At 40.5% G+C, this 27,731-nt stretch overlaps 1 protein-coding gene across 10 annotated transcripts in view; it reads right to left on the bottom strand.

Moving 5' to 3' along the window:
• TBC1D1 (TBC1 domain family member 1) overlaps window positions 1–23,362 on the bottom strand; it is a 110,348-nt gene extending 86,986 nt beyond the window's left edge. For 6 of the 10 annotated variants that reach the window (XR_003527572.1, XM_027642773.1, XM_027642778.1 and 3 more), the window contains exons 1-2: window positions 23,267–23,362; window positions 16,118–16,633 (exon numbers count right to left, since the gene is read on the bottom strand). Coding sequence is in view for 9 of the 10 variants with exons in the window: in XM_027642773.1 (XP_027498574.1) it covers window positions 16,118–16,534 (417 nt within the window). In the remaining variant the exon portion in view is untranslated. Of the gene's footprint in view, window positions 1–16,117; window positions 16,634–16,956; window positions 16,978–22,532; window positions 22,647–23,252 lie in introns of those variants that run through there. The other 4 variants (XM_027642774.1, XM_027642775.1, XM_027642776.1 and 1 more) reach the window with 4 other exon arrangements.
• Between the last annotated feature and the right edge of the window lie 4,369 nt (window positions 23,363–27,731).

Raw genomic sequence — 27,731 nt, 5'->3', positions numbered from 1 at the left:
TACTGTTTCTTATGTCTCCCCTTCCATTTCTTCTCAGGGTTTATTAACCCATTGAGCATATCTTTGCCAATGATGAGGGCTCTTTTGCTTTTGTGATTTTCTATATTTTTGGCTAAGTCATATAGTGTTTCAATAACAACAAAAGCCACAAAATGGCAATAAACCATCTTTAAAATCAAGATTCAAACACTAACAATCTGAAAAAAGCACTTCCCCATGAATCACTTGGCTTTCCATTCAGAAGTTTGCAGCTCCAGGTTTCATTACAAACAACATTCCACATTTAGTTGTTTTAAGCCAATTCAAAAACACACTGAAAAAGTTTGTGAAATATAACACACAATATGAGGCTTTTAAAATACAGATGCCGGATTTCTCCTTATGGCTCTTTTGTGCGTTTGATAAAGCTGCATTGCTTCAAAGGGCTCAGGATATACTACTGTAAGTCACCAGTGCACATTTCAGCCACATGTGCTGACTCTGCTTCCGCTCCTCTGCCAGAACAATGGAAGCCCTTTCATGCTGAGTCAGCTATCCACAAACACAGATCCACGCAGACCAAATGCAGTCCCTCAGCACAGGTTTTGTTAACCACATCTTATCACAAAGAATGCTACGTAGCTGCATCATTTCATAGACTAGGTAAAACTCATGGACTAGGTAAAATTTGGAAATGCACGCATATTTTCAGGAACAAAACCCAAAATATTATTTGACATGAGGTAAGCTACTGAAATACATAAATAAATACAAAATAAAGTTACAACAAAATAATCATGGGTTCAGTTCTGCCATTTCCTCCCTCCTGGGTATTCTTAGTACCAAGAAGGAACGCTGGCATTCCAGGAGAAACCTGCACACAGCTGGACAGACAGGTTGAACATGTGAACTCTTACTGAACCAATCTGGTAAGTTCAGATACCACTGCAACTTGTGAGTCTGAGCTCACATATTTAAATAATTTCACAAGCACAAAGACCCAAAGAACAAGTGAACCTCAGAAGTCAGCTGAGCAGGGCTTTTAGAATCATAGAGTCAACTAATTGAAAAAGACCCCTAAGATCATCAAGTCCAACCGCTAACCCAGCACTGCCATGTTCACCACTAAACCACGTCCCCAGGTGTCATGTGCACATATTTTTGAATGCTTCCAGGAATGCTGATTCCATCAGTTCCCTAGGCAGCCTCTTCCAATGCCTGACAAATCTTTCAGTGAAGAATTTTTTCCCAATATCCAATCTAAACCTCCCCTGATGCAACTGAGGCCATTTCCTCTCATCCTGTCACTTGTTACCTTAGAGAAAAGACCAACCTCAAACTGGCTACAACCTCACAGTTGTAGAGAGTGACAAGGTCTCCTCTGAACCTCCTTTTTTCCAGGTTGAACAATCCCAGCTCCCTCAGCCTCTCCTCATAGGACTTGTGCTCAAGCCCCTTCACCAGCCTCGTTGCTCTTCTCTGGACCTGCTCCAGCACCTCAATATCCTTCCTGAACTGAGGGGCCCAGAACTGGACACAGTACTCCAGGTGTGGCCTCACCAGCGCTGAGTACAGGAAAAGAATCACTTCCCTGGACCTGTTGGCCGCACTGTTCCTGATACAGGCCAGGATCCATTGGCCTTCTTGGCCACCTGGGCACACTGCTGGCTCATGTTCAGCTTCCTGTCAATCCAAACTCCCAGGTCCCTTTCCTCCTGGCTGCTCTCCAGCCACTCTGTCCCCAGCCTGTAGCACTGCATGGGGTTGTTGGGGCCAAAGTGCAGGACTCGGCACTTGGCCTTGTTGATCCTCATCCCGCTGGAATCAGACCATCTTTCCAGCTTGTCCAGGTCCCTCTGCAGAGCCCTCCTGCCTTCCAGCAGATCAACACTCCCCCCCAACTTGGTGTCATCTGCAAATTTGCTAATGGTAGACTCTATCCCCTCATCCAGACCATCGATAAAGATATTAAACAGGATTTTTAATCCAGAATGTATTAAATTCTCAAATGTCCCATTGGTTTCAATTATAATTAATGAGTAGAATGTAGGCCAGCTATAATTAATTTTCCCAGTTTTTTCCCTAACATGCAAAAAACTGTAATATACAGCCAAACAGCAAGATCTTAAAAAATAAGAATCAAATATTACATTCTCTCATTGTAGATTCACAATGTCATCCCCATACACGTGCTTTGATTTCACTCACAACTCCAGTTAAGACAATGACCTGGAAGTCTAATTCAGCTGATGTCTCAAGCCGGCATCAAGACTTCCAGAACAGGCTGACATGCCTGTGCAAGTGTATGCATGTAAAAGTCAGGTCACTGAGGGTTATCCGGCTAAGGAAAATTTGTCATATATGTAGTTTTTATATGGCTTGTTGGAAGTGCATAGTCTCAACTTGTGTGAAGGGATTTATCCCAAGACCTTGACAGTCTGTGTTCTGTAACTTGATAAGAAATGTAATAGAAATCTGTGTTTTGTTTGTTTGAGATTCCTGGAAACCTTTCTGACTTTTCCAATCCTAGCTGGCACATGGATAGTCTATTAAACACAAAAACTGAAATAAAAGATAAAAAAAGACAACTTCATTTTAAAGAAAAACTTGAAGCGTGCCTTCTGCAGTACATGAACTCCCTGCAGAATACCCACTGAAGATGTTCTCCCACTAAAGAGGAAGCCTGCATACTTCCAATGCATGCAGTCTGAGCTTTGTTGTCCCCTGGATGTATCTAGTTCAGTATGAAGTTAGTAACATACATGTAAACAATATCCGTAAGCCCCACAAGTTTCTAAAGAGAAACTTTTGTCCTTATTCACATACAAGCATATAGCAAGCTCACAACATGACTGAGAGCTAATTTTTTCACATCTGTCTGATACTCTACTCAGGGAGACTAAACATCCCAGAACATGGGCTGATGGCAAACATCCCAGTTAAGCACGTCTTGTTTTGTGAATTTTAATACCTAAGAATAAACTCCAGAAACACTTCTACAGACTTTACTTACTGGTGCTTCTTGTACTGCATAGTAAAATACCAACTTGTTCCAACACTTTTACAGGCATTTATTACAAAAATATTGGAAAAAAATCCAAATCCCCCCCAAAACCCCCAAACCACTAGGAGAACCCAAACAGAACTTCAATAGGACAATTTGGAAAAAAAAGTAAAATAGGAGTGACAGTACTGAAATTCTTATGGAAAGCCCACTAGGATCTTTTAATTGATTTCAACCAGTTTTAGATTAACCCTTCAGTATCTTCATGATAGGGTGAGGAATTCTCCTATCATGAGGTAAAGCTGTGGAGACTGTTCGCAGTACCTTACATTTGCTCTGGACAGCCACTAAGTGGCACTTAAACACCTCATCTTAAACCCTTGTGAATCTGCGAACGTGTGAAGGGAAGGGGGGGAACAAAAGGAGTTAGGTGCTCTGGGGACTAATCCCTTTTAAGAATAATGAAATTTGCCTCCTGCAATTAGAAAAATTTCCTAAGGGTCTGACTAAGTATGAAAATGTTATTGGAAGGAATGTTACTGTGCAGTGTTCAACAGAAGCAGAAATACTGCAGAAAGCTCTGCAGAAGAAACTGCTTCCTCTCCTAAATCCAAAGTCCTGCTCTGGGAATCAGAGTGCCTCATTCCAGTGTATCACTGCCCATTATCGTGTCATTTTGAAATATGCACTCGTATCAGGAAAATTACAGTATCTCATTGCTGCTCAACTGCAGGTCAAACTGAGGTGGCCCTAACATCATAACACAACTAGAAATATTGCCTGAACTCAGCTTCAGTTAGAGAACTCTGCAGGGACCAGAGCTATTTGTACTTGGAGATGCATATTAGGACATGGTTTTCATAGTTCACAGAGAATCAAGAGTCATGAGTGGCACTTTGTTCTTCAGACTTTAGTACACTATTGCTTCACAGACATGTCGTATTTCTATTTGCATTTTTAATCAAGGAAAGAAACCCAATTTTCCTAACAATAGAGTTGAATCAACTATGTTAATAATCTTGATGTTAATGTATTCTAATTTTGTTTGTTGTCTAGTTTTAAAAGTGGTTCTGTTTCATTAAAAATCTTACAAATATTGGAAATTAATTTTCCCTATATGAACAACATAAGTGTCATTGAAAAAATCTGAGAATAAAAATAAGCAGAATAATGTATTAGATATTTTAGGTGCTAACCAAGAAGTATCTACAAGCATGGGAAGAATACAGAGATTCTGCTTGCCGCTGTAGGGAGAAAATTCAGGTGGAGTTGAAGCTGGCCAGAAATGTGGGAAACAATAAAAAGAGTTTTTTCATATATATTAATGACAATAGAAGTATAGAAATATCATTGGCTCGCTACAGGATGAGGATGGTCACCTCACAAACAGGAACAGAGACAAGGCAGAGGTGTTGAACACTTTCTTTGTCTCTGTCTTCAACACAGATGACGGACCAAGGGGGTCTCGTGCCCTGGCCTAGAGGACCATGACTGCGAGAATGATCAACTCCCAGTCAACCCTGAAATTGGGTGAGATCTGCTGCTCCAGCTGGATCCCTGCAATCCATGGGGCCTAATGGGATTCATTCTAGAATCCTCAAAATGCTGGCTGATGCCAATGCAGAACCTCTCTCGATGATTTTTGAGCAGTCTTGGGAGCCTGGAGAGCTTCCAGCTGACTGGAAGCTGGCGAATGTTGTCCTGATTTTCCAGAAGGGCAAGAAGGACCCTGGAAACTACAGGCCTGTCAGTCTCATTTCAGTGCCTGGTAAAGTTATGGAGAAGATTATTCTGGGAAGTATTGAAAAACACCTGAAGGACAACACAGTCATTGGTCACAGCCAGAACAGCTTCATGACGGGAAAGTCCTGTTTATCCAACCTGACTTCCTTTTATGACAAGGTAACCCACTTAGTTGATCAAGGGGATCCTTGTGGGTCTCTTTCAATTCAGCATATTCTATAATTTAAAGGGCATATACATTTTCAGCTTCAAAGACTCAGAAATAAGATTTATTGAGAGCTTTCTAGGCTCTCAAAGAAACACCTCCATTTCAGTTAGCCACAGATTTAGATGTAAAATATACTAGCAGATATTAGCTGCAAGCTCTATTTTAAACCTTTGTGTTGAATGTTGCCTCCAGAAATATCAAATTAAGAGTTATAAAATTCAACTTTCATTCTTTCTGTGCAAGTTCTTTATGTTATGATTAGTAGCACAGCATATAACCAACAAAGCAACTCAACAAGCCACAATACATCAGGATTACAAAGAACGCAATTTTTTAAGCACATTTTGCATGTGTGAAGTTAGTGTTGTGAGGTTCTTTTAAAGGTTGAAACAAGAAGTTTGCAAATGAAAAGCATTCAATCAGTTATGCAGAAGGATCAAACTTAACCCAATGCATGAGGAATTACCAGCAGTGAGGCTGTTTTTATGACCAGCAATACATCTCAATTACTGTCACTCTGGGAAAAGTGGGGGGAGGGTGGGAAAGAAAGGAGAAGTCCACATCAACTGGCAATTTCATACCAAAGGACAAACCAAGTATAAAGTGCCATTATCCACTCAATCCTTGTATCAGATCCTCGATGATCAACCTTTAGGGCAGACACACATATCCATTTAAGCCTGTATTTGTCCAGTCACACAAATCATTCCTTAGGAAAATATTTCCCACAGCCCTTCCCATAACTTGATGTCCACAGAGAGGATAAAAAAAACAGAAATACAGAACAACTGTGCCTACACCAGGCAAGGGAAAGCACTGATTTTACGACAATGATTTTCTACCATTATTCACTTTGACATATAACAGGATAGGAGATTGTACTGCTAAAGTAAATACAGTGGTTATATGTGCCTCTTCTGCTTTGGTTTTCTGCTCCACTACAGTCAAAGAGCCCCCATCTGATGACCTTGGGGGCACAGTATAAATGTCAGCCCAGGGAAGGCAAAGCTCTAACTGAAAAGCTGCCTGCATGGAAAAATAAGGAGCTATTTCAGGAAGGTGATTTTCTCAGTATCATAATTTTTGAATTGGCATCTTCATATTTTAACGTGGATGGCTTGCATTTGTCCTTTAGGGTCATTTTAGAACCTGAAAAGAAGAAAATACAACTGCCTGAACAAGAATGTCCATGTTTAAGTAGTTCCGAGTGAGCCCAAGTTTTCAAAATAAACTTGTGAAGCACAGAAAATAGAAAGGTTTTGGTTCTATGAGTCTTGAGGAAAGATGGCTGATGTAGGACCCAGTCCTGCAATCTGATTTGTGCCAGAACTGCTCGAGTCTGTCGGCAGAGATTGTACTAACCTACATGATACAGCCTTTGTTTATTACTGTATTTGACAAAAGCTATCTTCCCACATTTCACTAACTTAATTACACTGTCCTCAACATGCTATTGTACTGTGAGCCACAGAAGCTAGCACTTTATTAGGTAAGACTGATTTTTTAATAAAAACTGTTCTTTTTCAAAGCAGGGTTTTGGATTTGTTTTTTTTTTGTTCCTCTCTAATATATGCTTTCAGGCTTTAAATTGCATACAACTATCATTGCACCATGTATCCACAAAATTAATTTAAAAATATCACAACTGTGCATACTTCATATTACTTAGGAGCGTTAATTAATTAAACAAAAATAAAACCATGTATTGAATCTAGATTAGACTTTCTAACTTGTCTTTGGAGATCGGTGAGGCACATTCAAATTTCCAAATGTCCTCTAGTCTTAAATTAACTTCAGCAAGCCACAGCAGTGGGTAACTTCAGCAAATACATTGGAGTTCCTTTATCGTTAATTATTTTTCTTTATAGTACTGTGCATTCAGCTTATATTTAATGTTGGTATATTAAAATAGTATTTTCTGAACTCTTAATTCTGTATATGCAACTGGGTTTCTGCACTCATCCTGTTTCTCACTCGGAACTTTTCCACGGGCACAACTCTTTTGTTTTGGTTTGGGTTTTTGTTTTATTTGCCCAGGACTTTCTGCTGGCTGTGCCTTTGTTTGAAGCTGTAGGACTGACTAGGCTGGAAGGCGATGAGGGGACCCAGAGTGTTTGCAGAGCTCAGACTTTACTACGCTACAGTAAGGTGAGCTGAATAACTTTGCTGTGACCTATTCTGTATTTGTAACAACTTGTGAAGCTGAGGAATATAATATTAGTGCTTGGGTAATGCATGGATAGACATAGTCTCTCAATTGAAGGCCCACATTCTACTTTGAGAACTGTGTGGATTCACCAAATTCTCAAATTTTCACATTCGTCTTTCACATTAAGTTAACTTTGAGTTTTTCAATCAAATTTGAAGAATACAGCACCACCAAACTCTAGCAGAGTTTAAGAAGTTGGTCACAGAAGGTTACTTTATTTTTTGGTGAGGGTATTGCTCAGCAGAGCAGAGAGAAATTATTCCAGCTGCAAAAATGAAATAAATAAAGCACAGGATGAGTACCAGAAAGTTAGTGCCATAGTGAGGTTGAAGCCGCAAAAATTGAGAAATTGTCACATGACAGTATTTCACAACACATTCAACCCCTCAGGGGCAGGCTCACTAGTAATTTTAAGATAAATAGGTGCAAATAATGGAAATGCACTAAAAGCCTTCCATTCCCATGATCATAACAGCAGCAGACACAAGACTGTAAGAAGATATTTACTAGCACACAGATTGTTTCCTTTATATTTATGTCTTTTTAGATTAAAGCTACTCCACCTTTTGTTTCTTCTCACACAATGCTAGCAGAACAGACTTCAAAGTTGGTGACATATTGTCTAGGTAGCTCTGTGTACAGAAGTCAAGGAAGCCTGAAAGCCTCCCTGTGCACCTCTATCCTCATAGTTCTACTTTTAAGATCTACGTCATTATATAAAGAAAGAACATCAGGTTTCCTGCTGCATAGCCCAATCCCTTTGGAGTATTCCTGGTGCACTCTACTTCCACTACCTATGAAAAGCACCAGGAAAAATTTGCCCTGAATTACTTTACATTCACTTTAGTTTCCAAATTCATGTCAGCTTGAAATTTGACAAAACATTTAAAACATTTAAAAATTTAACGTGATCTATCAAGGTGCATCAAGTTGGTTTTGGAGCAGAATGAAATTAATTTTTTTTTACCTCATGCCCTAAAGCAGTTCAACATAGCTACGCAAACATCAATGCCAGCACAAGGGAAAACACCGTGAATGTACACCAAGGGATGGATCACAAGAGAAAAGAATAACAAAACTGTCTCTTTTGATAGAGGACAGCTACTAGATCTCCTCAGTGTACCAGTAGATATTACACTTGAACTAAAACCCCACTGCAGTTTAAGACTGAATGAATCAGGGACCCAAAGCTCAACTTTCCCTCTGTTCTAGATGGCATGGCCTTGCTTCCCCCTCACTCTCACAAAGGTGCACATGAAACTGAGATTGTGTTAGGATGCTGATTTCATTGAAATTTTATCACTTTTCTGATAAAGTCCTTTGGAATATTTAAAGTGCTCTGAAATACCTCACTGAATGATACCACAGTGTAAAGGATGGGGGAAAAGGTGGGAATGTGCAAATCAGCAACCAGAGAGTACAAGGCCACCAAAAGCTGACTCAGACTAGGTTAAGATGTTAAGAGTGAGCTTCTCTTTGGAGATATGTAAAGAAGCTCTTCTCTATGTGATCAGTAGTTTTTTGAAGAAAACTCTATTATAACTTTGGAAGATACTTAGATATTTGTGGCTCCAATTATCTGTGCTGGACATCATAGACCACAAGCATCAGACCTTGTAAGAAAACAAGAATGGTTAGTAGCCAGATGAGAAGCCAACACGAATCCACTAATTATGTTTTAGCCTAAGTTCCACTGTTTTGTATTTCTCTTACAGTCCCCAGCAGAAAAAGAAAAGGAACAATAAATAACCTTACCATGAACTCTGACCCTAAAGTAAAGTGCATGTGACATCACAAGTAACACACAGGTACTTTCAGTATTATGTAAGTTGAAAATGGACAATGTCACCTGATACAGATTATTATACTGCTGAAATCACAGTAAGAAGAGAAATCACAAGAAAGTACAATTTTTATGTTGCTGCTGTAAGAGTGGGGATAGGTAACTTTTTTTATCTTCCTTGATCAGACATTATCTATGACTTTAAGTCAGGAAACAGCACTGGTATTACATGTGGCAATCACACATGCAGTTGAGAGAAATCACACAATATTTCTTAAAAAAGGAGGGTGAACACTTAGGTGATGCAGGATGTCACAAAGTCACTCCAGGGTCTGGCAAGAGCCCCATAAAGGCTTGGAATAATGCTGCTAGGGACAGGGTCACTACAGTTCCCTGAGAAAAGATCTCACATACATAAATCCTTTGAAGAGATCCCAGGACAGAGCTGGTATCATCACACTTATGCTGAAGGCTCAAGATGCCTATAAAGCTTGATTAATTGCGAGAGTATCCAAAGCACAGCTGGTTGGTTGCATTATACAGGACAGTCTATTAATATTTACACCGCTGAACTTTGACCTACTTTATAAACCGGACTGTGTATGTGCACAAATATGTATTTGGTTTTTCATTTGTTCTGTTGGATTTTTTTTCCTTCCTTTTTTACATTAATTTCTTCAGTTAGCATTTGAGAGACAGGAGGGTCCTAAAACAAAAAGCAGTGTTAGCAGTTTACAATTACATAGATTCAATAAAAAAAACCAAAGGTGCACAAGAACAGCAGGCAGAAAACGCCAAATTAAGCTCTCACTTGCACTGACATTAGTCCAGTTACTTCATTTTGTTTGTGTTTTATGCTTTTGCAAAAGAAGAATCATGTTTCAATCTCCCTAGACTCATCAAGCAGTAAAATACAGTAGAAAAAGGTCACCTCTATCTCTAAAATTATCTTCTTTGAATTCTTTTAAGAAAGGGAAATGGTGGTATTAAAAAGGACATACTTAGTGAGGCTTATCTTAGAGTCTAATGTAAAAACTAGTTGTGTAAGAATCGTCAGTCATGAAGCTAACCCTCACAACAACTGCTTTGGAGTGAGTTCACTGGGCCTCTGCCATTCCTTTTATAGATGAATAATGTGAAGTTCACTCACAAGATCAGCTCTGTGCAGCCTCACAGAGAGCTAAGTGTTGATTATCTGAAACCAGCTTCTTCAGCACATAATCAGATCATAAACAACATGTAACAGAGTGCTGCATTCCAGGTAATACAGCATGATCTACTTAAGTGCATAAGCTATTTTAACTCATGAAAGTAGGTGAAGGTTGTTTAAAAGCATAGTAACTGTTAAAGCAACTGGTGGGCAAAAAGCCCCGAAGACCTCTGTCAAAAAAACCCATCACTGTTGTAACCAAACCGCTCAACAACAGGGCAAGTGCTACATTTCAGTAAGTACCTCAGTGTAAAGAGATGGGGCTTATCTGTGTCTGCTATGGGGCAGATTTGGCACAAGCAAAGTCAATCAGCAGGCTCAGGTCTCAAGCAGGTGTCCCAGTCTGCTGCAACCATACTGCACTGCTGTTCTCATGCTAGCATTCCTGCAGCTGCCTGGGCCAAAAGCTGTCCCTGATGGATGACTATACAGAGAAGATTCAGAAGCACCACACAGACTTGTGCACGTCTTGTGCAGCTGTGATCCTTTCTTAAATCACAGACAATATTTCTCTGAGCAGAAAAGAACAGTTCTACCCAGTGTTTGCCATTATAGCATTAACTGCTCTGGTAAACACAAGTATATATTACAGGCTGTTATGACAACTTGTGTCCAGACTCTTGGGGGTAAAAAAACCCAAACCCCACACAAACAAAAACACCCCAATGAAATGTAACCCTTTAAAAATTGGAGCTGAACTTTTTACATTTCTTCATACTCTAGTTCTGCATTGTTAATTGATAATGTCACAGAAATATTTTTCCTTACAAGACATCAGCTCAAGTTTCTAGGCTTTCCCTCAAATCCCCTGAACCTCCAGTTCATATCACAGAATAAAAAAGGGAAAACTTTCAAGCATTCTGAGAAAAAAAGGTGACAGTACTGTCTGCTGACTTCTACTATGCATACAGGAGTTTATTTTACCCCGTGACCATGAAGAACAGGTGGATGAAGCACTCTACAGACAGCTCAAAGCAGCCTCCCATTAGCAGACCTTGATCCTGATGAGGGAATTCAACCACTGAAATATCTGCTGGAGGAAAAACACAGCAGGGCATAGTCAATCCAGCAAGTTCTCAAGGAGCCTCAATAACAACTTGCCGGCCCAAATGACAGAGGAGGTGATCAATGAGTTGCTCTGCTGGGCCTCATACCTATCAACATGGAAGAGCTTGTTGGGGTCAGGCATAGCCTTGGCTGCAGTGACCATGAGATGGTAGAGTTCAGGATCCTGAGAAGCAGGGCAAAAAGCAAGATCACAACCCTGGACTTCAGAAGATCATATTTTGGCCTCTTCAGGGATCAGCTTGAAACAGCACCATCAAATAAGGTCCTGGAGGGAAGAGGATCCAAGAAAATTGGTTGTTATTCAAAGATCACCTCGTTCAAGCTTGAGAGCAGTCCATCCAAATGACCAAGAAAAAAATGCCCACATAGATGAACAAGCAGCTCTTAGCAAAACTCAAACATAAAAGGGGAGAATGCAGAAGGTGTAAGAAGAGACAGGTAACCTGAGATGAAGACACTGTCTGAGCACACAAAGACATGGTTAGGAAAGCCAAAGTCCACCTGGAATTGAATCTAGCAAGGAATTTCAAAGGCAACAAAGAAGGTTTTTATAGCTACGTAGGTGACAAAACACAGACTAGGGATAATGTGGGCCTGCTGCTGAATGGAGCACAGGACATGGAAAAGGCTGAGGTACTGAATGTCCTCTTTGTCTCAGACTTATGTAAAACCATTAAATTTAGGACTGTTATTCTTTATTTACAATAAATATAGAAGTATAATAAAGGACAGTACAACCTTAACTTGCCTTAAATCTAAACTAGCTCAGGGCATTAATCAGATAAACTAGTGACCAGTGTTCTGTTTACCAGCCAAAACATACATCAAGTAAAATAAAACATACCTAAGTAAAACAAATCATTCCATACACCAAAGAAAGATTAACATAATGACGTCTGGAATTATTTTGCCAAACTGAAAATAAGAACAGAAATTACTCTTCCTCTGTAATGTTTTGGCTACTTTTCATCTGCTGGAGGGGGATACCATGTGACAGTATGCCATTAGCTTCTCGTTATTTCTCTCTTTCATTCCTTGTAGTGAACCATGTGCTAAAGCAATCCTACAGAAGGCATCCTACAGAAGCAAAGCAATGCTGTGTTTGGGGAGAATGAGCTCAGGAAGGAAATGGTGCTCACCTACAGTTCCAGTTTAGAACTACCAGTTCTCAAGTGTAAGATTAAAATGCCAATAATTTTTAAAGTATATAGTTTTCAATAACAACAGTGATAATAGCATCACAAACGTCAGACCAGAGGTTACTGGGGAGATATGGAGGCTGGTAGCACGTATGTTTTCATTTAAGCCATCGCACTCCTACAGTACCCAAGCACTCTTGCCAAGGCATTCCATAAGGCTGCATTCTTATGACAAAGGTACTATCCCGTAAGCACATTTAGTGGAGAGTTAATTTCTCCTCAGCTTCCACCACCATTACTCATCATGGTATATATAAGCCTCATGACCTATGAGTAGCCTTCAGAAGCTCCCTCAGGCAATATAATTGAATCCTGCTCCATTCCTGAGCACCTACAAAGAATATGCATTAATGCTTCAGCCCCACCCTCAGGCAGAAATTACTCAATCATGAGGCCCCATCAGAACCTCCAAAGAATGAGGGTGAAGGGATAAGAAACTCCACTATCTGTAACTAAAGAAAACTTACTAAGGTTATACATGAAGAAGGAAGGAAGGCTCCAGATCCCATGTCTGACAAATCTGCTTAGAAAGAAGATTGTAATCCATAGAGCAGCTCTCCCTAGGCAGTGTAAACCCATCCTTTTAGCACTGAGTGGAATGATCTCTATATTCACATGCTTGTTTTCCATAATGTCATCTCATCCTTCCTTACTTACTGCTGCTCATCAGGGAAAGTGTGCCATACATTGCCATGATGATACAACGGAAATAATTACAGAAGATCCTACAGAGTGAAGACAAAGACCACAATGGAGCACTGCCTTTTCTCTCACTGCTAAAGAGGAGCAGAACAAAGAATTCCTTGCAAAGAATCCTGACATCACTTATTATTAATTACCTATCTACTGATTTCTTCTCTAAAGTGGATGTGTTGGTAATGCAGCAACAATGAAACCAACATTCGCATTCACATTCAGGAAAAGCATTGCATGCAATTCCCACACCTCCATCAACTCTAGAACTGAGCGAAATATTACCCAGCAAAAAATCATTTCCTATTAACAAAGTTCTTTCAATTAAACAGTAAAATAATCCCTTACGAATCAGATGCATGTTCTTGCTCAATTTGTACATATAAAGGAGTACAACTAGCATTAATGGACTGCAGTCTACCTGCAATGCTGATATTAAAAGCCCAACCATTCCTGGCTTTCTATACTTTCTACCACCTCCAGTGCTATTCCTCTGTCTGCATGACATTCAAGCTGCTTGTCCTCCTTTTCAAAGGCCTTCACTATTTAGTCTTCTACTCACCTACTTTTGGCTTAACACACTAACATTCCCACTCTACTTCTCCTGCAGACATACTTCTGCCCTGTTCTATTCTACTTATCCTAGGATGAGGATATACTCAGAACTTATTTGCAAAGTCACAAAGCACCTTTTACTTCAAATACTCAGTCAGACTTTACTTACTCCGAGATCTCTTTGTCAAATAAAGCCCTGCTACAGATTTATATATGCAGATACAAAGAATTGTGGCTCTTGCAGTTTACAATGTTATTGTAATTGGTATTCAGATGTTTGCTGGGTTTTCTTAAAATAAAAATAGATGAAGTGCAAATATCACGAAAATCTAGATGTCCAACATTGCTGGGTAGAGTTGTTATGAACATGCAAATTTTGTGACTAAACCTCTCTGTACTGCTGTGTCCCTTTTACAGAGCTGAAGAAAATAGAAAAAAAAAGTCCTCAGAAACAAGAGCGCCAGTACAGGAGTCACACAGGCTGCAAAAGTCCATTTTTGAAAATGTGTTTCTTCTGAAGTTGAACATAAGCTGCAGCAACATAATGCTAAATTCTTCATGCCAACTCACTGGCTTTTAACAAACAGCTCCTTCAATTTGTAATAAAGTATACAGTACACTCCTATGCTTTCAAGTTGGGTTTCTGCAAAACAGGTAACATCATTTCACTCCTCCTGAGAAATATACAAACATCAATTAGCTAAGGCATTATATGACAATATTCAGAGCAGAGTAATAGCACCCTATAAAGCATAAGGGACTTACTTAAAAGGTGGAAATGACATTGAATTTAAGTAAAAGAAGCAGGGCTTCACTTTAGAAGGTAAGAACACTTGGCATTTCCATTATCCTTTTGTTAAAACATAGGTCCACAAATGCTGATTAGATGTCTACCTAGCCTGCAAAAAATTCAAGAACAACAACCCTTGTAATCAAGGCAAGTTAAGAGACCAGGCGGACGGTAGTTTTTGAAAGGACAGATAGCTATGTGAATCTAAAACAGGCATCCAAAAATTCTGGGTGTTGTCTCCAAAAACATGTAGACACAGCTGCAAATTCACCTAGAGACTTATTTTGTTCTCATTCAATTCAAACATGTCCAGGAATTTGATCAAACATGAAGAAAAAGTACCTGAATCCTTCGTTGCAAAAGAAAATGCAGAAGAAAATGTACTACAAATGATCGTGCATTGTACTCACCATAATCCTGAAAAATCACAAGTGAAAATAAGTGTATAAGCAACTGCAAAATGCTACTTGAATACCAACTGCTATTCACTGTCGGGTTTTGAAACCTCTATTCCTTATTTCTGTTTTTACGTTCATAAACTTGGTATTCTACATTTAACTTGACAGGATTTCTCACTTGAGTGCTTGTGATTTACAGTGCATTTGCCTTCTAATTTACTGGAACTGCCATTTTATCTGGGGGGATTTAACTAAAGCTGTTTCCATATGTTTTGAGCTCTAAGCTTGAGACCATGGATTTGGAACTGTGTAGTGTTTTGCTATTGGGCAGGTTGGCATAAATCCCACGTGTGGTGTATATTCACATAATACCTTCAGGGCGCTTTAGTAGGACATCTCCTATGAGTCAAGCAAGCATGCAGTTTTCCAACTTTGTAACTAGAGTCAACACTGACCATTTTGTCTCCAATATATCACAACAGCCTTGTGTCAAATCCTAGTCATTTTACTCATTCACAAGCATTATTGTCTCACATTACTCTCAGACAGAAGAGACTGACAATTTTAATGCTTCTACCTTTTCAGCAAGGACACAATTGGTTCTTATGAAATGCAGACAGCTAAATCTCACACAGTGCAAGACATGCACACCCAGCTCCTGTCTCACACTACACAGCAGCAAGCCTGCATGTCACAGAGTCACAGAGACTGTGCCTTTCTCCCGTTGTCCAACCTTATCTGCCAGGCTTTGTGAACTATAGAACCAGGAAGAAGTTTCCACAGTGTCCTGTGGTTGGAGATAACGCTACACACGGAGGTTCCACCTTACTCCTCCTCTTTCTGAGAAAGGAGGTATCTCTGTTTCCCAGTCACATAGGTCTCAACTCAGGAAAACAGAAATTTGAGACGTCTGAGTACAGCATTAGATAAAGTTCACAGTGACTCAAGAGTGAAATCCTAGCCCTAGTGACATCAACAGAAAAACTCTCACTGACTTGAGCGCCAAGATTTCAGTCTATATCCCAAACTAAAGTGTCTTTTAAGGTGATGAAATTTAGGCCCAAATCCTGTAAGAAATGTACACATCTTTCACTTCATATATTGAGCAGTTCCAATTCAACTGAACCATTAACATTAAGTAAAGTGACACTTGCTGGTGAGACTCAGACTCTAATTGTAAGTACAACCTTAAGGTCTTACAATGTAGTGATAGGATTCAAACACCACAAAACGAACTCCAGGAATGCCTGCTTCTGTTTTAGGGGTTTTTTTACTTACTTTTGTCTGATCATCGGCTTTAAACACATAGCAGATACTTTGCTGTTTTGCTGCTTCATCCTTTATCAGACAAGCAAAGTAACTCGGATCATGGCTGTTGTGAATCAGTTTGTGGACATGCTGTGGCTTGTATTCAAACAAACTTGAACAAATCAAAGGATCCCACTGCTGGATTTTCCCCGTGTCTGGTTCACATCGCAAACTCGCTGGTGAAACATAAAGTCGGATTTGGCTGATGCCAGGTTCTTCTTTGGAAGACTTTGTACTGAGCGTCCGGACCTCTGCCACGATCCAAGGCAGCATTGACATGGTGGTTAGGGAATGCACTGGGAGAGAACCAATGAGCTGGAGACTGAAACTTGCTGAGAAATCACTAGGTGTTTGACACTTTTTAGCTTTGAATGTTATTGGCTCCATTTTACCACTCTTTAGGGAACCTGGACTAATTCACCAATATTTCAGTTCCATGGAATGACATTATCTGGACGGTTCCTTTGATTAAAGAACAGAAGAGTTCTGAAAAGAAAAGAAATAGTTATGTAAGTGCTGGTACCCTATTAAAAACAAACTGTCAGTAACACAAATAATTAATAGCTTAACATTGGAAGAAACAAGCTGGTCAGAAGAGTGACCATCTACCATGACCCATCCAGTGAGTTCCCCCTCTCTACAGTGGGCCTTACTATTTCATGTCCAACACACGTGATTGCAATAAACACATTGCTTGGAAAAAAGTTAGTCCTGATTTAAAAGCTGTTTTATGACCCTGGCTAAACATTCAATGACTAACTAAACTTTAAAATGCACATTCCTGTGCATTACCTTGTAATGCACATTACCCTGTATCTGTTTCATGGGCAGGCATATGTGGATCACACCGGCCTATTTCAATCCTATTATCACAGAAGGAACTCAGCTGAGCTATTCTGACCTTCATGACAGTTGAAGTCAGTGCTTGCTAAGACACTTTCACATGTGGAAAAAAAAAAAAGGTAACGACAAATTTCTTGTTCGTATGTGGATGTCTTTGAATTTGGCTACTAATATGGAGTTGTTTCCTTGGGTACAGTTTGCCAAGTGATTATTGGTTGTAACCAACCAGGCTTTTTCAATAAATAACACTCCAGAAATCATTGTCATCTGGAAAAGCTGGCAGCAGTCAACTGACTGATCGCTGATAAACCTGTGAGATAGCAGTCACGAGCAATAATCCTTACAGCATCCCATGAAAAACCAGACGATGATCACAATTCATGATTGCATTTTAATGCTGGGCAGCGAGGAATATTTAAATGTTTGACACACTGACATTGTATCATTTCCATTTCTTAAAATATCAAATGGAACTTTGTTAGACACGTCCCTGTTGTAACCCTGTTATACCCAGCATCTACCACCACTACTGTTATTATGTATCAGTAGTTTTAGTAACAAAATCTAATAACTGCATTTATTTATAAATATCACTTTGCAAAATACAGTCTACGAAAACACATATATTGGCATTTGTTATACTACCCTATTTTAACTCATTAATTGAGCCTGTTTCAGCTGTTACATTATATTGTGTAAGACTGACGAGAATCTGACAGGCCTGTAATCGTGTGTGTTTAAATACCAAGACACTAGTTCACCCTCAGTATTAAGAGAGTTTCCCATGAGAATATCTATTAAAACCAACATGGACAGTACCAAGAACTCCTTACAAAATATTTTAATTACATTTGAACATGTTAAATGCAATTATCATTACAGTTTTGTGTCTGCCAGGAATCAAAATGACAAACTATTACAAATATTTTCCCCTTAACAGTATCAACAAAATAAAAAAACTGCAGGGAAGATTGGATTAATTCATAAGTACAATGGCAGATATTCCAAACAAAACAAGTAAAAATCGAGTTCTTAGTTTTAGTGTTTTTGCACTTCGTGTCATACATCATAATCTCAGAATGAGAAAGCCAAAGAAAACTCCAGTCTTAGCTGAGAAGAGGAGAATTGAGCTACCACACAGATAATGACCTATTAGTCACATACTTTTGTAGCCATAGTTCTTATTTGTGTTTTCTCAGCACTTTTAAAAAAAATGTAATTAATTAAAAGGCATGTAAAAATATAACAGTCACACTCATTTTAATCAACTTTTCAAGGAAGAGATGATTTGATTACCACTATCTACCATGCTCTTTTACCCCAGACCTACAAGGCACTGTAGCCTCAAATAGAAATAAACATTACAATATAATACATTATTTTGCATGCTAACTCTAAGGACTAAACAGTATATAAAAAATTAATGTTGATACTCTGTCATACTTAAACACTGTACTGCTGGAATGTATTTCATATAAATGCAAAGCTTCTTCGCATTCATCTCTTTTTAAAAAAATAAACACCTTCTAAAGTCAACAACATACTCCGGTGCCTGCATTTGTTATTTCTAAAGAAAAACAATTAATACTAAATCAAAACAGTTAAGGAGAAGTCAGAATGCTACGGGGTTTTTTCTTAATGCTAGAAGGGGCTGAAAGTGCAGTTTCTCAGAGCACAGATTTAGCAGCATCAGAAGGTCTCCTTATCTAACCTGTATCATTCTGTATGTTACTGTTCTGCATGTTTACATCTCCCTTTCTCAGCCCTTCTTTCTTTGTTTCCTCCTCCTGTCACTTGTCTTAAGCAAATCCCACCAGAAATTATGCCAATTTCATGCTGCTGGTGTTAACGTTCTTTAAGTTTACAGTGAGGACTAGGTTTTACTTCAAGACCATGAAGTATTTCTGTACATGCTTAATTTAGACCTAAAAAATAGTTTTGTTCTACTCAATGGGCCTATTCCCAGCCATAAAATTAAGCACACATTACAGCCAAAGAGTAACTGTGCTCTGAGCCTGTCCATGTCTGGACTGACTCCACCACTTGGAATTATGGCACCTTTACCTATCTCTGGTTGCCACCATTCAGTTCATCCCCTCTGAAATTTGGCTCTGCAGGTGCCGTAGGAGTTTACCATACATATTAGTACAGTAAGATCAAACAAGCTTCCTTTTCCTCCCAAATGTCTGAGTACTTTCAAACAGCTTCTTCAAAGCAAATCCTTATTACACCTTTAATCCAAGAGGGAATAGAAAAGGTATAAATATAAAACTGTCCACTTGTTTCCCTCCGCCTCACTTTTGATCTTCCTTTGACAGCTCTAAGTACCATTTAGCTTTGTTATTCTGGGCTGGGAGAGGACTGCCAGGTTTTGCTTCACACTGGCTGGGCATCTCTGATTATTCTCCCAGTGCTCACAGATATATAACTAGGACAGTTCCTCTTTCTCTTCTCCACTGGCATCTTTTGAAGGATCTTGGTTGCCCTTGCACTCACAGCTGAGATGAGCTCCAGCGTCATCCCTCAGCTGACAGCTTTGCTGCTGTCTGAGAAAGGCTCATAGACTTTAAACTGGATCTTAATGTTGCCACTGATTTAGTTGTATTTGCTCCATCAGCATAAGAACAGCTAGTCAAACTGCAACACACATGATATTTACACAAACTACATTAATATATCTAACTCTGCCTTCTATACTACGGGACATCAGACTGACTCACTAATGTGGAAGATATACATGGGAACATATGTATGCTCTCTGTCCTTAACTTTTCTTTCACTTAATCAACCCAGCCACTTCTCACAAGTGGGGAACAGGCTTAGAAAGCACACAACACTATGTCAATGGTCCTGTTCTAGCATAATCTGATACTGTGGGTTTTTTAAAAAAACATATTAAGTTCTTGTTCTCTGTGTTATGTCACCAGAAGCTAAAAGGGATGCCCTCAGAGAGAAGTCAGCGTGATGGCAGGACAGCATGAAAGGGACAGTCACAAAAATTATTACTTCTGTCATTCTGGACCTTAGGTTCTCTCTGCATGAAGGTACATGTCTAAGCAGCTGTGTGTCATGCAGGACATCATTCCTCAAAACTCATCTTCTCTCAAGAGAGCAAAGGACATGAGGACAAGGTATAGGCTCTGGGTGCCAGTTGGTTGGATGGGGCTAGGCAAGCTTTGAGGTTCAGAGAAGAATCTTATGGGGTTATTGTGTTATTAACCTAGGAAGGTGGGGCACTAAACATCGGGTGTGGGCAGCTGAGGGAACAGCAGACAGATTTAGGACAGACTCAAACTAATACAGTAAAAAAGGTAAAGAGGGGAGAGAGACTGTTCTAAACCAAAAGAACACACGCAAATAAAAAAAAAAAAAAAAGAAAGAAAAAAAGACGAAAAAGGAAAAAAGCAGAAAAAAGTTATCCTTCTTTTGTTCTTTCTTCTTAACTGGACTAAATTCAATACAGACATGCAGCCAAAGGTTTTAAACTCTTGTTCAGAACATCAGTAACTATAGACTTAAGCAACCCTTCACTCTCCTCCAGCTCCTTCCCTGGTTTGGTAGCAGTTAAGACTGCTGGGACTCACAGCAGAACAGACGAGTTTAGAAGATGCGTCAAGGAAGCAGTCAGAGCTTTCATACAGCAACGATTAAACACGGAGTTTGACCTGAAAGCTGTTGAACAGAAAGATGCCAGCTTACTCAATGTTTGCAGTTTTTCTGAGAGGCAACTGTGCAGTTACTCCACATCAGGTTGCTGACATGAGAGCAGTTTTTTTTCTGTAAGTTTTCTCCCCTTCAAGAAGCCAAGCAAAAATTCCAACCATACAGCAAGGTCTTGTGAAAAACAGCTGGTCTTAAAGAGCACAAATTTGTTCAGCTCTTCTCTGCACAGCATTAACAGTGAACCCTGACAACAAATGGAACCAGAGGCACTGGTACTGACTGCATTTCACCTCTGATTATTTTAGCAGAAATATCATACTACTTAAGGATTATGAGGAGCCCTGGCCTACAGCCAGAGTTCTGGAACACAAGACAGGACTAAATACCACTTCTTTCCCTCTCTGTCTGATCCTTAACTGAGATTTACATTGTCTTTGCTCATGCTGACACATTTCTCTATCGTCCTGGCAGGATATACAGAAAAACACAAACAAGAATATGTCATGACACAGCCACTGCTGAGAAGTCCTTTTATGTTTCCATCCATATGCATAAAATTATTTTCTTCTTGTCTGGTATCCAACACAGTATCCATTAGACCACTGTATGGGGCAGCTCATTGCAAGCTTTTCTTTCTTTTTTTATTTTTATTTTGTGTGTGTGTATTCTTGCAACATTTTTGTCCTGTTTTCTACAGTTAAATAAGATTGTTCAGATATCTTACCACAGGTTACTCTCAGTTTTCAAATAGTTTTAATTAAACTGGTACTTGGAAACAGGACGCACGCCTCTTGTTGCAAGGATGTTCTTCTTATCTCATAGCTACTGATTATCTGCTGTTTCCTTCTGGAGCTATGGCTTGCTGTGGGCATCAGCGTGTGCAAGTCCAGAAGTCAATCTGACTCAGAAATTACTTTTAATTTCCATCATTTTTTCATTAAATGCTGACCTCTAAAAGATACTTTTAAATGCTGTCAGCAGCTTCAGATGGGGTCCTGAATAACCCATCATATACTCTGGTACTGGTTTTCCAGTAATAACCACACCTAAAATATTTAGGAATATAGCCAGCACTTATATCACTATTCAAATAGGTTAAAAAGTTTATTAATAAAAAAATTGCAACAAAATGGTAGTATGTTCTTGATTATAAACATACACATTTATAATCAACTATCAAATGAAGAAAATAGCTGACTGTTCCTGCCCTTAATGCCTGTTGCTCTTTCCCTAATAGAGTCCATGGAAATTAATATGCCGATGATTGAGGTCTTCTGAGTCAGCCTCATACAGACCTGAACAAAATACTGGGCTGTTCTACCACTATAATGAACTGGGGGAAAAAAAATCTTTGTAAAAGAACACTTGCTAGATAAATTACATTATGAATGCCATTCCTTTTTAATCAATTACATATCCACAGCCAAAATGCCTGCATCCAACTTTTCAGTTAACCAAATTAAAGTGAAAAAAGCATCAAGTCATCCACCTATCACTGAAGGTGTTTCATATTCCTTCCATCCTCTCGCTCTTCTGACCTGCATTTCTACTTTTGCGTATAACCTATGATTTTTAGCATTTCTATAAAACAACAAATTCTGTGACAAATTTCTATTTCAGGACTTAGAAGTGTTAAAAGTATAGCCATCAGCTCAGAGGTATTTGCTATTCAGAAGATGTATATTTTATTAATTTTTGACCCACGATGTTCAATTCAATCCAATCTCTGGGCTTAACACAGGCACAAATCCTCCCATCTGCACTACTGAAGGTTCCTACAGCAGATCTGCCATGTTAGCCTCTCTGCCAAATACAACACGGCACACAAAGGTCTCAATTTTTTCAAACTGCGCTATAAATAACCACATTCGTTTCATACCTCTCGTGAACGCGGTTTCAAGCGGTCATTCCCTTGTTGATTTACTTCGCGAATTTAAAGGGCCATAAAAGCACTGCGCCGTTGTGGAGGCATTGAAGGTTACACCCGGCTGTGCTGCGGTAGGAAAGGTCTATTTCACCCCAAGGGAAGAGCTTTGCTGCCCTGAGAAGGAGCGGGGTCTGGGAGGAGCTACACCCACCGAATTTGCATTGATGGATAAGGAAAGAGCAGGCAAGAGAGAAAGAACTGAAAAGCAGACCGTGGCACGTCAAGTGATTAAATTCAAGCAGGTCATTTTGTTATTCTGACGAGGAGCCAGCTCTCCTGGGACCCCCACGAGCGAGAAGAGCGGCACCGGCGCGCCCGTCCCCTCCCCGTCCCGCAGCAATGCTGTCCCCAGAGCAAGTGCTGCGGCTTCGACCGACGGCGCGACCCCGCCGCGGGAGCCGGGAGGGCTGCAGCCCGTCCTTCCCCCAGCCGGACCCACCCGGCGGCTTCTCCCACCTCGGGGCGCGGGTGCAACAAGGGCTGCCCCGCCAGCGAGTGCCTCACTTCTCGCCTCAGCTCTTTCACTTCCTCAACACCAAGAGCCGCTCTTCCTTCTTCCTCCCACCCTCCCAAAACGCAGCTCGGCCCCGCCAGCGCCGCTCCCCCGCGCTGGCCCCCACTGCCGCCCCTGCCAGGCCTGGGGCTGGAGCGGGAGCTGGAACTGGGGCTGACCGGGACCCGCTTACCGCCGCAGGATGTGCCGGCTGCAAGGAAGTGCCGTCGGCAGGCAGGAGCGGCGGCCCCCGGAGTCCCCTGCCGGGCACCTCCCGCGAGGGGCGGCGGGCAGAGCCGGTAACGGGCCGGGCGAGCCACCGCCTCCCGCTGCCCGCCCCGCCCCGACCTGCCCGCGGCCCGGGCGGGAGCAGGGGGGACCAGGGCTGCACACCCAGCGGTGCCGCTCGCTGCCTCCCTCCTCTCCCCGCCAACGCGGGCGAAAATAGCAACAGGCGGCGGGTCCCGGGCCGGGGTGGAGGGCGGAGAGGGACAGGCGTCCGCCGGAGTCGACGGGCAGCCGGCGACAGTCGGGCGCCCATGTCGCGACCATGGGCAGCTGGAGCCCTCGCCTCCGGTCCGTGTCGTCCCTCTCGAGGAGCATTTCGGCGACGCTGCCCCGTGTGTCTGGCACAGCCTCTAATCTCCCGCGGAAAACGTGTCACAGTGAGCCCGAGCGGACCACTTAACTTGCGAGCAGTTTGCTCGCTAAACTGGGACTAGCCCGGCTCCTGGACTGTGGACCGGCCAAGTCCTTCCTCGGGTGTGGGCCTAGCCATGGCCGCGGGGCAGCCTTCTGCGGATTGACCTTCACTGAGTCACGTTCACACCTTCCACGCACGAGAAGCCACACTTACAAATGTATAAAATTACTCTAAGAGTTGGTATTTCAGTTGCCAGAGAGGATAAGGAATGAGTGGATCCAGAGACATAATTATACTCCTCTGCAAGTGCAGATGATTAAGGCACCCTATATTCCCGTTCTGCAAACCACTTTTGCACTCAGGTAATTTCAAGTCTTCTTGGCAGTAAGACCACGGATTTACTTACTTTTCTACACATTAGTAGAATCGGAGCTTTCTAAAGGAAATCTGCTCTGTTGGTATGAGTGGAACAGTCAAGCAGTTAAATGCAAGCATAGCCTTGCCCCAGATTATGAAAGCAAGTCAGATTTTGGTATGTAAGCAAATCCTCTACTTGCAAAGTGTAGATACACATGTTATCTCCACAGCCTTTGGCTCCTAGGGGTACTTTCATAGTATTGCTGATACTTGAATTGAAGTATGCAAGCAGCAATTCCCTCAGGGCACTTGTTCTCTATCTGTACTCAGTTCATGGTTTGCTTCTGCTTCTTCAGATGTGGGAATAGGTACGAGTGCCTCTTGTTTTTCAGTGACATCCTTTGCGTTCCTTGGGAAGAGGAGTACCACTCCTTGCAACCAATGCCTGTCTTAGTTTTTAAGCCATCACAGCTGGGGACACCTCAGCTTATTTTACCACCTACCAGTCTCAGCGTCTGAGACAAGTGTGCCCTATTGCTCGTTTTATGCTGCCTGAGCATTGCACACTCTGGTAACCATATTCTAGCAGAAGGTGAACTGCAATTCTCACCCAGACAGCTCCAGCATTTCAGCTGAGGCTCTTGCATTGCCAAAGTACCAACCAATGATATTAAGACATTTTTTACTGCTTCACTGTTGCCTTTCAGAAGATGGTAATGAAACAGATGTGGATCCTACAAGACTAATTCTTGCTGTTAAGAAAATCCTTGAACAACAACAGAAGTCAATACTAGAGCATTACAATTAGAAATCCTTTCTTTCTTCTGCTTTTTGATAGCTGGGAAAGAAATCAGCCACAGTTTTCAGGCTACCTCCCATGAAAGCTACCTAATCATCACCTTTCAGGCTACACTGGACAGCGTTCCTTCTCTCTCTGCTTTGTGATGAAACTGTTACTTAAGTGGGGGGGAAAATAATAATATTTTGTGGAACAAGAACCAGAATGGGGGTTGTACGTTCCAGTCCCTAAAAATTAAACACTTCTATGTGTTCCATGGCCTGGTACACCCATATTCAAGTGAAAGTCTTGCACACCAGGCTTCCTAACAATTTCCGATTTTCTGAAGCAGTAGATCTCTTTTTCTTCACAGGTTAGATTTTCTTTACAGTTAGCCTATTAACTAAAACATACTACTATCACATTAATTTCTTCAGACAGAGGAGGAAAATGTGCTTTCCACATCCTGCAAAAATTTTGTAAAAGAACACTAGTTTGTTTGTCCAGTCACATTCTGAAGAAATGCAAAGAAATCCCCTCCACTGCCTTTTGTACAGAACCTGAACATACAGGCTTATATGAGGCATGCTATGAGAACATGTAGGTAATGAAGCCTCTTTTGTAGGCTAAGGAGCAGAGGCATCTACTCACTTGATCCCAGCTGGGGTAGGATTGTACATTAGTACAAATTTAGGCTGAATGTGCCTGGCCACAGGTGAGGGCAGAGCTTGGGCTGCTGTGACAGTGGATTCACCCTTTGAAGTACCACGAGGCAAACAGGAAGTTTTAAGTTTCCACCCAAGATGCTTTCAGAGTTCAGGTTGCTCCATAGTTGGGCAGCAGCTGAGCAATAACATTTTTGGATTGTGAATTTGAATGCAGGCACTTACACTGAGCTTCAGTTGCATTATAAGCCTCTGTGCTTTTCCCTCTGGATAACCCATAATGATGAATTTCTATTGCTGTTATATAAAACAGTCTTTTTTTTGTGACTTCTTTCATGTAAATCTGTTTAGTACCTTAATATGGGCTACTAATTGTTTTGCAGTGCCTTGACTTAAGTGAGCTCTGGAGGAAGTTCTAAATTCTTATGCAATGACATTGTATCTCCAGATGCTATTTATATATAGACCCTGATATTTCATAAAATTTGCATAACTGTTACTATAGCACATTTGCCTACTGCATATGCTATAGGAATGCATGCCAGTTACATTAATTAATGATTATCTTTGTAGACAAGAGGCTTTCTATTATCACTGATAACGAGTAAAGAGTCAAGAAAGAGTTGAGCTACAATTACAGATCCTGCCTGCTGCTGTCTCTGTGTTTTTGAGCATTTCAGATTTCATGATTAATCCCATCTCCCCTTCATTCCCATAAATACATTTGAAAATTACATACCCCGATTGTGTGAGTATTTTAAGCTTTTCCTGTTGTTTGGAAGCTGCAGTTGCTATGCCATCATCTATATTACAGTTTATGTAGGTGAGTGTTAAGATACAACTGGAGAGTTTAATAAGCTCATCTCATTGTGCACAGTGTTCTGATGGTGCGTGTCCTCATTTCAGTTACTGGGCAATTGCTATACAAAAGAGTAATGTTGGCTTCCACTTGGAAGTGGAGCAGAAATACTATCCTTGATGAACGTGTCTTATATAGTGCAAATAAGTACTGGGAAGGAAAGCAATTCAGCTTAATTATCTTTGATTAGTTTTATACCTGTGGGCAGAGAACAGTTTCATTAGTGATTATTTTTATTTTCAATTAATTTTTAGATTTATGTATGGCATCCATATGTCTTCAGCCACAGAATCCTAAATGTCCCCAAACTATGTTGTAAGGACTTAAGCTGGTGGTTAACAGATGTTAATTTATATCATTTTAATGTTGCTATTCACAGAGACTGTTAATCAAGGATATAGGATTTGCTTATTGGTCATGTGTCAAAATAAAACCCACGCCCACTGGAACTTTGAAGAGCAATAGTGAGGAGGAAACTTTATTTACAGAAACTTTGTAGGTGAATAAACAAATTTAAGCACATACTTGAACAGTAGGAAAATAATTGCTTATATAATAAATCTTCTATAGTGAATTCCAGTTATCCTTGTTTGATTTGTTGCATATATAGCAAAATTCTCAAATAAATCCTTCTGCAACTCAATACTTGAGTATTATACAATACTTTTTCATAATATGCTGTGGATTAAGGAAGATTAAATATATTTACTCCTTCCAGCCAAACTGTTTCATAAAGTTTACTGAATAAAATAAAATTCAAGGATGAAACTGGGACTAGTCATCATCATGGCTAGGCTTTGGGAAGGACTCTACCCTAACTGGGACTAGTAAACAAATCAATAACCTTCAAGTGAAGTCTGTCTTAAAGCATTACTATATTTTTGGGTTTTTTTGGCAGAGTTTTGAGTACTGTGCTAATTCTTCTCAGTCTTGCCCCCTAGCCCCATAGGCATGTTCTCCTATAGGATCAAATGTTTACAGCTGTCATTAAAATATGTGTCTTCATCTGTTATAAAAAACCAGGCTCATTTTATGTGCTTTTGGTAACTTAGGGATGCACCTTTCTCTAGGAGTTGCCAGGTATTCCCTTATATCTGAGTTGAGTCATTATAAGCATTCTTTATTCCAGTCATAGCAATTCCCATTTCTGGATAAAATACTAGTGCCTCTGCTCCCAGTTCAAGGCTGCTTATTCACAGATTACATTTGTCTGTTTTTTTAATATCTGTCCTAGGACTAATAATCTCTAACTGGGCTTTTTTATCTTACACAACAGCTTGGCGGAGGAATTAGACCACTTATTCTGACTTGCAATACTGACTTCTCTCTTTGTTAGGCTCTTACTGCCTTTGTTTT

This window comes from Corapipo altera, unplaced genomic scaffold (genome assembly GCF_003945725.1).
Source record: "Corapipo altera isolate COAL_440 unplaced genomic scaffold, ASM394572v1 22, whole genome shotgun sequence".
NCBI classification, from domain to species: Eukaryota; Metazoa; Chordata; class Aves; order Passeriformes; family Pipridae; genus Corapipo; species Corapipo altera.
This window is presented reverse-complemented; position numbering and strand designations above follow the sequence as displayed.